At 39.6% G+C, this 17500-nt stretch overlaps 1 protein-coding gene across 1 annotated transcript in view; it reads right to left on the minus strand.

The window, feature by feature from the left end:
• fbn1 (fibrillin 1) overlaps positions 1-17500 on the minus strand; it is a 109975-nt gene that overhangs the window by 47042 nt on the left and 45433 nt on the right. Inside the window, exons 28-33 of the mRNA XM_079873852.1 lie at positions 16898-17026; positions 15819-15944; positions 14675-14800; positions 14068-14190; positions 12528-12653; positions 11763-11888 (exon numbers count right to left, since the gene is read on the minus strand). Of these exons, the coding sequence (XP_079729978.1) occupies positions 11763-11888; positions 12528-12653; positions 14068-14190; positions 14675-14800; positions 15819-15944; positions 16898-17026 (756 nt within the window). The remainder of the gene's footprint in view (positions 1-11762; positions 11889-12527; positions 12654-14067; positions 14191-14674; positions 14801-15818; positions 15945-16897; positions 17027-17500) is intronic.

Raw genomic sequence — 17500 nt, forward strand, 5'->3', positions numbered from 1 at the left:
TCACTTTAGTCATTACTAGTGTGTTCCCATGATCTACACTTTAGTCATTACTAGTGTGTTCCCATGATCTTCACTTTAGTCATTACTAGTGTGTTCCCATGATCTTCACTTTAGTCATTACTAGTGTGTTCCCATGATCTTCACTTTAGTCATTACTAGTGTGTTCCCATGATCTTCACTTTAGTCATTACTAGTGTGTTCCCATGATCTTCACTTTAGTCATTACTAGTGTGTTCCCATGATCTTCACTTTAGTCATTACTAGTGTGTTCCCATGATCTTCACTTTAGTCATTACTAGTGTGTTCCCATGATCTTCACTTTAGTCATTACTAGTGTGTTCCCATGATCTTCACTTTAGTCATTACTAGTGTGTTCCCATGATCTTCACTTTAGTCATTACTAGTGTGTTCCCATGATCTTCACTTTAGTCATTACTAGTGTGTTCCCATGATCTTCACTTTAGTCATTACTAGTGTGTTCCCATGATCTTCACTTTAGTCATTACTAGTGTGTTCCCATGATCTTCACTTTAGTCATTACTAGTGTGTTCCCATGATCTTCACTTTAGTCATTACTAGTGTGTTCCCATGATCTACACTTTAGTCATTACTAGTGTGTTCCCATGATCTTCACTTTAGTCATTACTAGTGTGTTCCCATGATCTTCACTTTAGTCATTACTAGTGTGTTCCCATGATCTTCACTTTAGTCATTACTAGTGTGTTCCCATGATCTTCACTTTAGTCATTACTAGTGTGTTCCCATGATCTTCACTTTAGTCATTACTAGTGTGTTCCCATGATCTACACTTTAGTCATTACTAGTGTGTTCCCATGATCTTCACTTTAGTCATTACTAGTGTGTTCCCATGATCTTCACTTTAGTCATTACTAGTGTGTTCCCATGATCTACACTTTAGTCATTACTAGTGTGTTCCCATGATCTTCACTTTAGTCATTACTAGTGTGTTCCCATGATCTTCACTTTAGTCATTACTAGTGTGTTCCCATGATCTTCACTTTAGTCATTACTAGTGTGTTCCCATGATCTTCACTTTAGTCATTACTAGTGTGTTCCCATGATCTTCACTTTAGTCATTACTAGTGTGTTCCCATGATCTACACTTTAGTCATTACTAGTGTGTTCCCATGATCTTCACTTTAGTCATTACTAGTGTGTTCCCATGATCTACACTTTAGTCATTACTAGTGTGTTCCCATGATCTTCACTTTAGTCATTACTAGTGTGTTCCCATGATCTTCACTTTAGTCATTACTAGTGTGTTCCCATGATCTTCACTTTAGTCATTACTAGTGTGTTCCCATGATCTTCACTTTAGTCATTACTAGTGTGTTCCCATGATCTTCACTTTAGTCATTACTAGTGTGTTCCCATGATCTTCACTTTAGTCATTACTAGTGTGTTCCCATGATCTTCACTTTAGTCATTACTAGTGTGTTCCCATGATCTTCACTTTAGTCATTACTAGTGTGTTCCCATGATCTTCACTTTAGTCATTACTAGTGTGTTCCCATGATCTTCACTTTAGTCATTACTAGTGTGTTCCCATGATCTTCACTTTAGTCATTACTAGTGTGTTCCCATGATCTACACTTTAGTCATTACTAGTGAGTTCCCATGATCTACACTTTAGTCATTACTAGTGTGTTCCCATGATCTTCACTTTAGTCATTACTAGTGTGTTCCATGATCTTCACTTTAGTCATTACTAGTGTGTTCCCATGATCTTCACTTTAGTCATTACTAGTGTGTTCCCATGATCTTCACTTTAGTCATTACTAGTGTGTTCCCATGATCTTCACTTTAGTCATTACTAGTGTGTTCCCATGATCTACACTTTAGTCATTACTAGTGTGTTCCCATGATCTTCACTTTAGTCATTACTAGTGTGTTCCCATGATCTTCACTTTAGTCATTACTAGTGTGTTCCCATGATCTTCACTTTAGTCATTACTAGTGTGTTCCCATGATCTTCACTTTAGTCATTACTAGTGTGTTCCCATGATCTTCACTTTAGTCATTACTAGTGTGTTCCCATGATCTTCACTTTAGTCATTACTAGTGTGTTCCCATGATCTTCACTTTAGTCATTACTAGTGTGTTCCCATGATCTTCACTTTAGTCATTACTAGTGTGTTCCCATGATCTTCACTTTAGTCATTACTAGTGTGTTCCCATGATCTTCACTTTAGTCATTACTAGTGTGTTCCCATGATCTACACTTTAGTCATTACTAGTGAGTTCCCATGATCTACACTTTAGTCATTACTAGTGTGTTCCCATGATCTTCACTTTAGTCATTACTAGTGTGTTCCCATGATCTTCACTTTAGTCATTACTAGTGTGTTCCCATGATCTTCACTTTAGTCATTACTAGTGTGTTCCCATGATCTTCACTTTAGTCATTACTAGTGTGTTCCCATGATCTTCACTTTAGTCATTACTAGTGTGTTCCCATGATCTTCACTTTAGTCATTACTAGTGTGTTCCCATGATCTACACTTTAGTCATTACTAGTGTGTTCCCATGATCTTCACTTTAGTCATTACTAGTGTGTTCCCATGATCTTCACTTTAGTCATTACTAGTGTGTTCCCATGATCTTCACTTTAGTCATTACTAGTGTGTTCCCATGATCTTCACTTTAGTCATTACTAGTGTGTTCCCATGATCTTCACTTTAGTCATTACTAGTGTGTTCCCATGATCTTCACTTTAGTCATTACTAGTGTGTTCCCATGATCTACACTTTAGTCATTACTAGTGTGTTCCCATGATCTTCACTTTAGTCATTACTAGTGTGTTCCCATGATCTTCACTTTAGTCATTACTAGTGTGTTCCCATGATCTTCACTTTAGTCATTACTAGTGTGTTCCCATGATCTTCACTTTAGTCATTACTAGTGTGTTCCCATGATCTTCACTTTAGTCATTACTAGTGTGTTCCCATGATCTTCACTTTAGTCATTACTAGTGTGTTCCCATGATCTACACTTTAGTCATTACTAGTGTGTTCCCATGATCTACACTTTAGTCATTACTAGTGTGTTCCCATGATCTTCACTTTAGTCATTACTAGTGTGTTCCCATGATCTTCACTTTAGTCATTACTAGTGTGTTCCCATGATCTTCACTTTAGTCATTACTAGTGTGTTCCCATGATCTACACTTTAGTCATTACTAGTGTGTTCCCATGATCTTCACTTTAGTCATTACTAGTGTGTTCCCATGATCTTCACTTTAGTCATTACTAGTGTGTTCCCATGATCTTCACTTTAGTCATTACTAGTGTGTTCCCATGATCTTCACTTTAGTCATTACTAGTGTGTTCCCATGATCTTCACTTTAGTCATTACTAGTGTGTTCCCATGATCTACACTTTAGTCATTACTAGTGTGTTCCCATGATCTTCACTTTAGTCATTACTAGTGTGTTCCCATGATCTTCACTTTAGTCATTACTAGTGTGTTCCCATGATCTTCACTTTAGTCATTACTAGTGAGTTCCCATGATCTTCACTTTAGTCATTACTAGTGTGTTCCCATGATCTTCACTTTAGTCATTACTAGTGTGTTCCCATGATCTACACTTTAGTCATTACTAGTGAGTTCCCATGATCTACACTTTAGTCATTACTAGTGTGTTCCCATGATCTTCACTTTAGTCATTACTAGTGTGTTCCCATGATCTTCACTTTAGTCATTACTAGTGTGTTCCCATGATCTACACTTTAGTCATTACTAGTGTGTTCCCATGATCTTCACTTTAGTCATTACTAGTGTGTTCCATGATCTTCACTTTAGTCATTACTAGTGTGTTCCCATGATCTTCACCTTTAGTCATTACTAGTGTGTTCCCATGATCTTCACTTTAGTCATTACTAGTGTGTTCCCATGATCTTCACTTTAGTCATTACTAGTGTGTTCCCATGATCTTCACTTTAGTCATTACTAGTGTGTTTCCCATGATCTATCACTTTAGTCATTACTAGTGTGTTCCCATGATCTTCACTTTAGTCATTACTAGTGTGTTCCATGATCTTCACTTTAGTCATTACTAGTGTGTTCCCATGATCTTCACTTTAGTCATTACTAGTGTGTTCCCATGATCTTCACTTTAGTCATTACTAGTGAGTTCCCATGATCTTCACTTTAGTCATTACTAGTGTGTTCCCATGATCTTCACTTTAGTCATTACTAGTGTGTTCCCATGATCTACACTTTAGTCATTACTAGTGAGTTCCCATGATCTACACTTTAGTCATTACTAGTGTGTTCCCATGATCTTCACTTTAGTCATTACTAGTGTGTTCCCATGATCTTCACTTTAGTCATTACTAGTGTGTTCCCATGATCTACACTTTAGTCATTACTAGTGTGTTCCCATGATCTTCACTTTAGTCATTACTAGTGTGTTCCCATGATCTTCACTTTAGTCATTACTAGTGTGTTCCCATGATCTTCACTTTAGTCATTACTAGTGTGTTCCCATGATCTTCACTTTAGTCATTACTAGTGTGTTCCCATGATCTTCACTTTAGTCATTACTAGTGTGTTCCCATGATCTTCACTTTAGTCATTACTAGTGTGTTCCCATGATCTACACTTTAGTCATTACTAGTGTGTTCCCATGATCTTCACTTTAGTCATTACTAGTGTGTTCCCATGATCTTCACTTTAGTCATTACTAGTGTGTTCCCATGATCTTCACTTTAGTCATTACTAGTGTGTTCCCATGATCTTCACTTTAGTCATTACTAGTGTGTTCCCATGATCTACACTTTAGTCATTACTAGTGTGTTCCCATGATCTTCACTTTAGTCATTACTAGTGTGTTCCCATGATCTTCACTTTAGTCATTACTAGTGTGTTCCCATGATCTTCACTTTAGTCATTACTAGTGTGTTCCCATGATCTTCACTTTAGTCATTACTAGTGTGTTCCCATGATCTTCACTTTAGTCATTACTAGTGTGTTCCCATGATCTTCACTTTAGTCATTACTAGTGTGTTCCCATGATCTTCACTTTAGTCATTACTAGTGTGTTCCCATGATCTTCACTTTAGTCATTACTAGTGTGTTCCCATGATCTTCACTTTAGTCATTACTAGTGAGTTCCCATGATCTACACTTTAGTCATTACTAGTGTGTTCCCATGATCTACACTTTAGTCATTACTAGTGTGTTCCCATGATCTTCACTTTAGTCATTACTAGTGTGTTCCCATGATCTTCACTTTAGTCATTACTAGTGTGTTCCCATGATCTTCACTTTAGTCATTACTAGTGTGTTCCCATGATCTTCACTTTAGTCATTACTAGTGTGTTCCCATGATCTACACTTTAGTCATTACTAGTGTGTTCCCATGATCTTCACTTTAGTCATTACTAGTGTGTTCCCATGATCTACACTTTAGTCATTACTAGTGTGTTCCCATGATCTTCACTTTAGTCATTACTAGTGTGTTCCCATGATCTTCACTTTAGTCATTACTAGTGTGTTCCCATGATCTTCACTTTAGTCATTACTAGTGTGTTCCCATGATCTACACTTTAGTCATTACTAGTGTGTTCCCATGATCTTCACTTTAGTCATTACTAGTGTGTTCCCATGATCTACACTTTAGTCATTACTAGTGTGTTCCCATGATCTTCACTTTAGTCATTACTAGTGTGTTCCCATGATCTTCACTTTAGTCATTACTAGTGTGTTCCCATGATCTTCACTTTAGTCATTACTAGTGTGTTCCCATGATCTTCACTTTAGTCATTACTAGTGTGTTCCCATGATCTACACTTTAGTCATTACTAGTGTGTTCCCATGATCTTCACTTTAGTCATTACTAGTGTGTTCCCATGATCTTCACTTTAGTCATTACTAGTGTGTTCCCATGATCTTCACTTTAGTCATTACTAGTGTGTTCCCATGATCTACACTTTAGTCATTACTAGTGTGTTCCCATGATCTTCACTTTAGTCATTACTAGTGTGTTCCCATGATCTTCACTTTAGTCATTACTAGTGTGTTCCCATGATCTTCACTTTAGTCATTACTAGTGTGTTCCCATGATCTTCACTTTAGTCATTACTATGGTGTTCCCATGATCTACACTTTAGTCATTACTAGTGTGTTCCCATGATCTTCACTTTAGTCATTACTAGTGTGTTCCCATGATCTTCACTTTAGTCATTACTAGTGTGTTCCCATGATCTTCACTTTAGTCATTACTAGTGTGTTCCCATGATCTACACTTTAGTCATTACTAGTGTGTTCCCATGATCTTCACTTTAGTCATTACTAGTGTGTTCCCATGATCTTCACTTTAGTCATTACTAGTGTGTTCCCATGATCTACACTTTAGTCATTACTAGTGTGTTCCCATGATCTACACTTTAGTCATTACTAGTGTGTTCCCATGATCTACACTTTAGTCATTACTAGTGTGTTCCCATGATCTTCACTTTAGTCATTACTAGTGTGTTCCCATGATCTACACTTTAGTCATTACTAGTGTGTTCCCATGATCTACACTTTAGTCATTACTAGTGTGTTCCCATGATCTACACTTTAGTCATTACTAGTGTGTTCCCATGATCTTCACTTTAGTCATTACTAGTGTGTTCCCATGATCTACACTTTAGTCATTACTAGTGTGTTCCCATGATCTTCACTTTAGTCATTACTAGTGTGTTCCCATGATCTTCACTTTAGTCATTACTAGTGTGTTCCCATGATCTACACTTTAGTCATTACTAGTGTGTTCCCATGATCTACACTTTAGTCATTACTAGTGTGTTCCCATGATCTTCACTTTAGTCATTACTAGTGTGTTCCCATGATCTACACTTTAGTCATTACTAGTGTGTTCCCATGATCTTCACTTTAGTCATTACTAGTGTGTTCCCATGATCTTCACTTTAGTCATTACTAGTGTGTTCCCATGATCTACACTTTAGTCATTACTAGTGTGTTCCCATGATCTACACTTTAGTCATTACTAGTGTGTTCCCATGATCTTCACTTTAGTCATTACTAGTGTGTTCCCATGATCTACACTTTAGTCATTACTAGTGTGTTCCCATGATCTTCACTTTAGTCATTACTAGTGTGTTCCCATGATCTTCACTTTAGTCATTACTAGTGTGTTCCCATGATCTACACTTTAGTCATTACTAGTGTGTTCCCATGATCTACACTTTAGTCATTACTAGTGTGTTCCCATGATCTTCACTTTAGTCATTACTAGTGTGTTCCCATGATCTTCACTTTAGTCATTACTAGTGTGTTCCCATGATCTACACTTTAGTCATTACTAGTGTGTTCCCATGATCTACACTTTAGTCATTACTAGTGTGTTCCCATGATCTACACTTTAGTCATTACTAGTGTGTTCCCATGATCTTCACTTTAGTCATTACTAGTGTGTTCCCATGATCTTCACTTTAGTCATTACTAGTGTGTTCCCATGATCTTCACTTTAGTCATTACTAGTGTGTTCCCATGATCTACACTTTAGTCATTACTAGTGTGTTCCCATGATCTTCACTTTAGTCATTACTAGTGTGTTCCCATGATCTTCACTTTAGTCATTACTAGTGTGTTCCCATGATCTTCACTTTAGTCATTACTAGTGTGTTCCCATGATCTTCACTTTAGTCATTACTAGTGTGTTCCCATGATCTTCACTTTAGTCATTACTATGGTGTTCCCATGATCTACACTTTAGTCATTACTAGTGTGTTCCCATGATCTTCACTTTAGTCATTACTAGTGTGTTCCCATGATCTTCACTTTAGTCATTACTAGTGTGTTCCCATGATCTTCACTTTAGTCATTACTAGTGTGTTCCCATGATCTACACTTTAGTCATTACTAGTGTGTTCCCATGATCTTCACTTTAGTCATTACTAGTGTGTTCCCATGATCTTCACTTTAGTCATTACTAGTGAGTTCCCATGATCTACACTTTAGTCATTACTAGTGTGTTCCCATGATCTTCACTTTAGTCATTACTAGTGTGTTCCCATGATCTACACTTTAGTCATTACTAGTGTGTTCCCATGATCTTCACTTTAGTCATTACTAGTGTGTTCCCATGATCTACACTTTAGTCATTACTAGTGAGTTCCCATGATCTACACTTTAGTCATTACTAGTGAGTTCCCATGATCTACACTTTAGTCATTACTAGTGTGTTCCCATGATCTACACTTTAGTCATTACTAGTGTGTTCCCATGATCTACACTTTAGTCATTACTAGTGAGTTCCCATGATCTACACTTTAGTCATTACTAGTGTGTTCCCATGATCTTCACTTTAGTCATTACTAGTGTGTTCCCATGATCTTCACTTTAGAAAACTGATCCAAATCATTAGTAGTTCCTTTAGAAGGATAAAGTCACACTGGAGTCATTACTGTCCAAAACCTCAAAGGTTTACAGTGACTTTAGTCAATATTAGGGAGTTATTAGGGCTGGGGATTCACACAAATTTCACAATTCGATTCGATTCGATTCAATATTGATTATTTTGGATATCAGGTACAATACATCTAAACATCTTTTAAAATACATCCTACAAATCTCTTCACTAATGCTGTGAACTATGGGAGTCAGTTGTAGCCAATAGCCTTCATTAGCCTACTATAATATTGAAGGTAAAAATTTACTGATTTGTTTTCAAACACTTAAATTACACTTTTATTTATTTTTATAATAATAAAGTTATATGAAATATAAACATTTAAATGGTGGCTGTCATAAAAACCTGCCAGATTTATTCAAACATGCATTAAAAATTGAAGAACATTAAAAGTATAATGAATATGTAATATGTAATTTAGCAGAATGCTCCTCTCTAGAGTTAATATTTCTCTCTGACTGACGAGTTTATGGTCACATGGTTTTTCTGAGGTAAATGTGACGTCACATGACATTGTTTACAAGCTGTTTTACTGACGTCTTTCCACGGTTGAAACACTGATTGAGCGACTCCATGTCACATGATACGGACTTCGATAAGTTGTGCTCTATCTTTAACACACTTTCAGAAGCTCATTCATGTTTATCTCGCGCTGTAACTGGTGTTATTAAGGCGGAGGAGAAGATCATGTGCTTCTCTAGAGCTGAGCCGGAGCGATCTCACGCCACAGCGACAAAACGCTATTTATGTTTATGAATTTCGTAAGAAAATGGACGTAATTTGAAATCTGAGACTTTTTCATATCAATAGTAACAAAGCACAAAGATTATTGTGAGTTATTGGATGGTATGTGTGCTACAATGTTCCATTCATTCATCAGCTGAAAACAGGACGACTAATCGATTATTGGGATATCGGTTCGTAAAAATGAGAATCGATTAAAATCGAGAAATCTATATTTTTTACCCAGCCCTAGGAGTTATCATGCTTTTCACTTTAGAAAACTGATCCAAAATATTTAGTAATTCATTCTGAAGGATTAGGTATTACTTGATTCATTACCATGATCTTCAATTTAGAACTAATTATACATTATGCATTATTAATATTAATTATGAACCTGTATATCAGTGAGGAATGAAAAACAGTAGTTATTGATTATCTAATAGTGAACTTCCACATTCACCTGAGCGCTATAACTCACTAATTCATTAATCAGAGTTTGTTGATAGTTAATAGTAGTTACTAGAGTGTTAACAGTGCGTTACTCATTAGTTCCTGTGTAGTTACTCATTAACCATATGTTACCGTAACCTGTAGTGTGTGTCTCTCTTCCCTCATACGGATTCAGTCATGACACAAAAACAAGGAAAACACTCCAAAAAAAGCTTTTCTTACTTAGTATTGTTGTCTTGTTTCCAGTCCAAATATCAAACATTTCTTAAATCAAGATGCATTTACTAAAGTAGTAAAATGACATAATGGGGCCTATCTTGCACCCAGACTTTGTACAGCGACGCATGTTTCATTCCTATTCTGCACACGCACACAGCAGACTTTTCCCTCCACAGATGCACGTCGGTAAATTAGGGAATGAACTTGCGCTCCCGGGGGCGGTTCAGGGAAAAGAGGAGGCGTGTTCCGGCCCAAACGTTCCCTGGTGCTATTTTGCAGTTTCAGAAAACAATTCCGCCACTGACCAGGAGAAACCTCGTCTAAAGTCAGCGGCGCGTTCAGATGCTGTTTTAAGGGCGCATGCTCGGCCATAATGTAGCGTGTGCACAACGCACACACACTTTGCTTCTCTACTCTACACAGACGCAGCAGTTTTTAGAAAATCATTCATTATTACAAGGAAAAATATTCCACATGAGGGAAATCATTGTGGTGTCCATGAAGATGTGAAGAATAGGCATAAATCTAGCTTACACATTTACCAAATTATCATACGCCTGTTTAACCGAAGCTAATCTGGGTGTGTTTCTCCATCCCCAATGTCACTTCTCTGTGTTTTACGGCCCTGACGAGAACGTCGGTCTCCTCGGCTGTGAACCGCTCCTGGCAAATCCGCCGTTATTATAGCAATCCGCCATGGAACAAGCGCGCCTGCTCTTAAAGGGAATGTGCGCAAGAGTCATTTATCCCGCCGGTATAATAGCAACAGCGCCCGAGACCTGCCCACAAAGTTATTTGCGTTTCGCGCTTGATACTTGTGTTTCAGATCGTTAAAATAGTTTTTTGTCTTGTTTCCAGTCCAAATATCAAACATTTCTTAAATCAAGATGCATTTACTAAAGAAGTAAAATGACAAGTCTTCTTTTCTGGGTAAATTAATCAAAAATTTAATGAGTTTTTGCTTAAAACAAGTAAAATTATCAGCAAATGGGGTAAGAAAATAATACAATTATTAAAAATAAGAAAATAATCTTGTTTCTTTTTGAATTAAGATTATTTTTCATATCCCATTGGCAGATAATTTTGCTTCAACTCACTTAATTCTGATTAATTCCCCTAGAAATTCACAAATTCCCCTTATGTCATATTACTCATCTAGTAAATGCTTCTTGATTTAAGAACTTTTAGATATTTGGACTGGAAACAAGACAAAAATACTAAGCAAGAAAAGCATTTTTTGGAGTGGAGGAAAACACGGAGCAGGGATTCTGGGAACGCCCGTGTGGTTCGACTGGTTAACCGCCTCTAATGGGCCGTTTCATTAGGGATTGATCAGCGCTCAGGAATCCGGGCCCAATATCTCCCAGAGTTCCTCACGTGTACAACATCCCGAGCTCCCGGGAACATGTGGCGTGTCTTTCCCTCGCCAGCAGAATTCCTGAACACTGACTCAGATCCGAGGAAAACATGAGCGGCTCTGGATTTCCTTCAGATCGTGCCGGAGAAGCACGGGATTCACACAGCCTAGCAACAGCTCAACAGCGTAGCAACACACTGAAGTCACTCATTACAGACCATAGTCAACATTCTAATAGTTGAGCTCAGATCAGGCCTGAGGATGAACACACACACACACACACACACCGCTTCATATAGAGAACCATCAGCCGTCGGATGAAGTGTGTGTGTGTGTGTGTGTGTGTGTGTGTGGTGTGGTGTGTCTGTGTGTGTGTGTGTGTGTGTGTGTGTGTGTGTGTGTGTGTGTGTGTGAGAGAGAGAGAGTGTGTGTGTGTGTGTGTGTGTGTGTGTGTGTGTGTGTGTGTGTGTGTGTGTGTGTGTATGTGTGTGTGAGAGAGAGAGAGAGTGTGTGTGTGTGTGTGTGTGTGTGTGTGTGAGAGAGAGTGTGTGTGTGTGAAGGGCGTCTCACCTGTACAGCCTGTCGTCCCTTTCCTGACGGAGAATCCGAGGTCACAGTGACAGATGAACGAGCCTTTTGTGTTTTCACAATTCCCGCTCAGACAGATATTTGGATTCAGCTCACACTCGTTCACATCTGCATCACACACACACACACACACACACACCGTACAGTATGATGCTGTTATTCTGCTATACATTATAACAGGGATTCCCAAAACATTTTTATATCAGATGAACCCATTTGAGCTCAAATATATTAGCTATAATTTAATATTTAAATAATTTAAATAATTTATCATCATTCACATATTCATGGTCCTCTGATGTCAGTAAATGGTCAAATGCAGCTAGCAAAATAAAATATTTTTTTAGTAAGCATTTAATTTTGATTGATTTTATTAAAAAAACAATTTTACATTTAAAATTTTTTTTTAGTTAGTGTTATGATTGTTTTTCATTTAAAATATTTTTTCTTACATTTTTGTTTTAAGTTATATTATTATTATTTTTTTTTTTTTTACATTTGTATGATTTAATAACATTTTATTAAGTGTTATATTAAATAAATGAAAACAATTATTTTCATTTCATGCTTTAATTAATTGTTAGCTTCTCATCAGCTCACGAACCCTAGTTTGGGAACCCCTGTGTTACGGTATTCACACAGAGCTCAAAGAATACCACGGTATTACCACAGTACATGTTCAAAGACGCATGCGGCGTTTGTCTAATGAACGCTGATGTCATCAGCCTCGCGGAGTGTGTGATTTACCCAGACATGACTTCATATCCTCAGACGACATGAACCCATCGAAACACAGGCACTGGAATTCCCCCGGGATGTTTGTGCACTGTCCGCCGTCGCAGATCTCAGGACTGTCCTCACACTCGTCGATGTCTGCACACACAACACAGAGGCGTGAGATCAGTGTGTGTGTGTGTGTGAGGGAATGTGTGTGTGTGTGTGTGTGTGTGTGTGTGTGTGTTTGTTTTTGTGATTTATGAGAGTAGATATTTGTTTAATTACACTGGTATTACACTGGTATTACACTGGTATTACACTGGTATTACAACGTGAACAAGATTTATGAGGAGATTTCCTGAGTCCTCGTATTTCAAATGGCTTTAAAAACACTAAATAGTGTTTTATTACAAATGTAAAAATGCATAAAGTTTTCTGTGATGGGTAGGGTTAGGGGTCGAGTTAGTGTGTGTGTGTGGATGTGTGTGTGTGATGGGTAGGTTTAGGGGTCGAGTTAGTGTGTGTGTGTGGATGTGTGTGTGTGATGGGTAGGTTTAGGGTTAGTGTGTGTGTGTGTGTGTGTGTGTGTGTGATGGGTAGGGTTAGGGGTCGAGTTAGTGTGTGTGTGTGGATGTGTGTGTGTGATGGGTAGGTTTAGGGGTCGAGTTAGTGTGTGTGTGTGTGTGGATGTGTGTGTGTGATGGGTAGGTTTAGGGTTAGTGTGTGTGTGTGTGTGTGTGTGTGTGTGTGATGGGTAGGTTTAGGGGTTGGGTTATTGTGTGTGTGTGTGTGTGTGTGTGTGTGTGTGTGTGTGATGGGTAGGTTTAGGGGTCGAGTTAGTGTGTGTGTGTGTGTGTGTGTGTGTGATGGGTAGGTTTAGGGGTCGGGTTAGTGTGTGTGTGTGTGTGTGTGTGTGATGGGTAGGTTTAGGGGTCGAGTTAGTGTGTGTGTGTGTGTGATGGGTAGGTTTAGGGTTAGTGTGTGTGTGTGTGTGTGTGTGTGTGATGGGTAGGTTTAGGGGTCGGGTTAGTGTGTGTGTGTGTGTGTGTGTGTGTGTGATGGGTAGATTTAGGGATCGGGTTAGTGTGTGTGTGTGTGTGTGTGATGGGTAGATTTAGGGGTCGGGTTAGTGTGTGTGTGTGTGTGTGTGTGTGTGATGGGTAGATTTAGGGATCGGGTTAGTGTTTGTGTGTGTGTGTGTGATGGGTAGGTTTAGGGATCGGGTTAGTGTGTGTGTGTGTGTGTGTGTGTGTGTGTGTGTGTGTGTGTGATGGGTAGGTTTAGGGATCGGGTTAGTGTGTGTGTGTGTGTGTGATGGGTAGGTTTAGTGGTCGGGTTAATGTGTGTGTGTGTGTGTGTGTGTGTGTGTGTGTGTGTGTGTGTGTGTGATGGGTAGGGTTAGGAGTCGGGTTAATGTGTGTGTGTGTGTGTGTGTGTGTGTGTGTGTGTGTGTGTGTGTGATGGGTAGGGTTAGGGGTCGGGTTAATGTGTGTGTGTGTGTGTGTGTGATGGGTAGGGTTAGGGGTCGGGTTAATGTGTGTGTGTGTGTGTGTGTGTGTGTGTGTCTCACCTGTGCAGCTCCTGAGGTCGGGCATGAGGGCGTAACCGCGGCGACAGCTGCATTCGTAACTTCCCTCTGAGTTCGTACAGAAAGTCTCGCAGCCGCCGTTCTCAATGGTGCATTCATCAATATCTGAAACACACACACGCATCACACAACATTTCAGCACTGAGACGTCTCTTAAAGGTGCTGTATGTAACTTTTTCACTCTCATTCCTGTAGCGCGTCTCAAACTGGCGGCCCGTGTGAGCGTGAGTCTGAGGAGGCGGGGTGGGAGAAACCTCGATCTCCAGTATTCTGAGTTCGACTGCAGTGCCTGTTTCCACCACTAGTCGTTCTCACAGACTGCATCTTTAACTTTTATTTGCAGGAGCGAGAAACTGCAACTGTATAAATTTCCCCTGACCTCGGGGTTGATGTTCATGCATTATCTCTCCGTCTCTGGCAAGAATACTGACTCTGGGCCACAAGCAGCAGCAACAGCCTGTTCATCTCTCACGCCCGACTCTCTCACGGCTGATCTGGAGCGAGAGCTGCTGTCTGTGTGTCACTGTGATTCATGTGGGAAACGCCACGTTTAATGTGTGTCAGTGCTGTGAGTGTTTGCGTGTCTTACCGACACACTCGACTCTGTTTTCGCTGGATTTGTAGCCGGTGTTACAGGAGCACTGATAGCGTCCGATCATGTTCACACACTGACCGTTCCTGCACAGTTTGTCACTCAGTTCACACTCATTAATATCTGCAGAAAAACACACACACAATAAACACAACTTTGACCTAAAACGGTGAATTCAAGATCATCACATTAATGCAACTATACATGCATACACATGCACACACACACACACACACACTCAGCCATTAATGCAATTATACATGCATACAGACGCACACACACACACTCAACTATTAATGCAACTATGCAACTATACATTTATACACATGCACGCACGCACACACACACACACACACACACACACACACACTCACTCACACTCACACTCAACCATTAATGCAACTATACATCTATACACATGGACACACGGACACACACACACACACTCAACTATTAATGCAACTATACACACCCACACACACACAGACACACAACCATTAATGCAACTATACATGCATACACACACACATGCAACCATCAATGCAACTATACACACACACACACACACACTCACTCAACCATTAATGCAATAATGCATGCACACACACACACACTCACTCACTCACTCACTCACTCACACACACACACATACACTCAACCATTAATGCAACTAAGCATGCAGACACACACACACACACACACACACACACTCACTCTCACACACACACACACACACACACACTCAACCATTAATGCAACTTATGCATGCATACACTCACTCTCTCACACACACACACACACACACACACACACACACACACACACTCAACCATTAATGCAATTATGCATGCACACACACACACACACACACACACACTCAACCATTAATGCAATTATGCATGCACACACACACACACACACACACACACACACTCACTCAACCATTAATGCAACTATGCATGCATACACATACACACACACACACTCAACCATTAATGCAACTATACACACACACACACACACACACACACTCAACCATTAATGCAATTATGCATGCACACACACACACACACGCACACACACTCAACCATTAATGCAACTATGCATGCATACACACACACACACACACACACACACTGACCCAAGCACGCGGAGCCGTCGGGAGCGATCTCGTGGCCCTCTGGACACTCGCAGCGGAAGCTTCCCTCGGTGTTGATGCACTCGCCTCCTCTGCAGAGCAAAGGGTTTCGCTCGCACTCATCGATGTCTGAAACACACATCAGCAACACAACACTCAACACAACTCACACGGTGTCAGCTGACGTTTAAAAGACTATTAATATTCATTGGATGGAAACACCAAGATGCGCACACATTCTAAAAATGTGCATTTAAAAAGCGCATGCACTGAATTGCGGTCGATAATTTATCCGATAAGAAAACATGAGCATAAACTACGGACAGAAACACATTTACTGGATAAATCCCTCAATAAACTCATGTGACTTTGCCTCAGCGTCGGCTGTGATTGGATAACTGGAGTAACCAGCGGACCAATGGCGTCGCAGCGTCTCTAATGTTGGTTTGGTGTTTCTGAAACGCCGGAGTCGAAGTGTGTGATCAGAATGATCTGGTGTGACTCCCTCCAGAAGCGTCTCACACACACGAGTGTGTTCCCGAACGCCAGCATCCGAACGCCAGAGAACACGACAGCGTATACTGTGTTTCGTCTGACGCTCGAGACACACTCGTTTATGATGGAGGGAGAACACACACATTACAGCAACTTACACTTTATTACTGATATTTTACACCAGGAAGTGATGATTCTGTTCTCTTGAACACATGGGAGGGAAACACTGCTTTATTCACTAGTGTTTTATGTGATAATATTCCAGTTGTGTGTTAAATTCGCAACTTTGGATGGAAACAGCTACTGAAACGTGTGTGTGTCACATTATGTTCTACGTGTCTTGGTTCAGATTCCCGACTCTCTTCTATCTCCTTGGTTACAGCCAGTATTAGTCCATCCGTGTCAGCTGTGTTCTATTAATTATCCTCGTTTGTGTTTGCTTTATAAGTTCATCCGTCTACGTTTCAAGTGATGTGTGTGTTTAGACTCATCCCTGTTGGGATTGTTGTATTAAACCGTGTTGGAGCTTTACTCATCCCTCTTCATCCGCCTGTCTACACACACGCGTTACAGTGTGAGAGTCTCACCCATGCAGTTCTTCATCATCATGAATCCACTCTCGTATCCGGTGAAACACTCGCAGTGAAAATCCCCAGCTGTGTTCACACACGTGCCATGACCGCACAGGTCAGGAGAGATGCGACACTCGTCGATATCTGTGAACACACACATATACACAGTGTATATATACACACACAGCACAAAACGAGTGAGGACATAGTTCTTCACTGCTTGCAAAAGCATCAGCGGTTCTTAAACCAACCAGAGGGCCTCAAGATGACTTAAAATGATTTAAATTTAGACAAAAAAGCATGAAAATAAACTAAGAATTAAGATCCTTCTTATTTTAATTCTCCTCCTCAACAACTGGGATTCTCACGGTCATGGAAAACATGAACATACGAAGAAGCCTCATTTTAAAAGTGTGATTTCTAGACCTGGAAAAAGTCAAAATACATAAAATCTTAGCATTTTTATAATCAATACATATTTTTATCCTTATGCCATTAGAACAGGGTGAGTTACTAAAAGTAAGTAATCACTAGCTACTAATTACATCTTCATCAGTGCAATTAGATTACTGTACTAATTACTTTCTCTAAAAAGTATTGTGTTACTTATTACTAATT

Source organism: Squalius cephalus (genome assembly GCF_949319135.1).
Source record: "Squalius cephalus genome assembly, chromosome: 6".
Classification (NCBI taxonomy): domain Eukaryota; kingdom Metazoa; phylum Chordata; class Actinopteri; order Cypriniformes; family Leuciscidae; genus Squalius; species Squalius cephalus.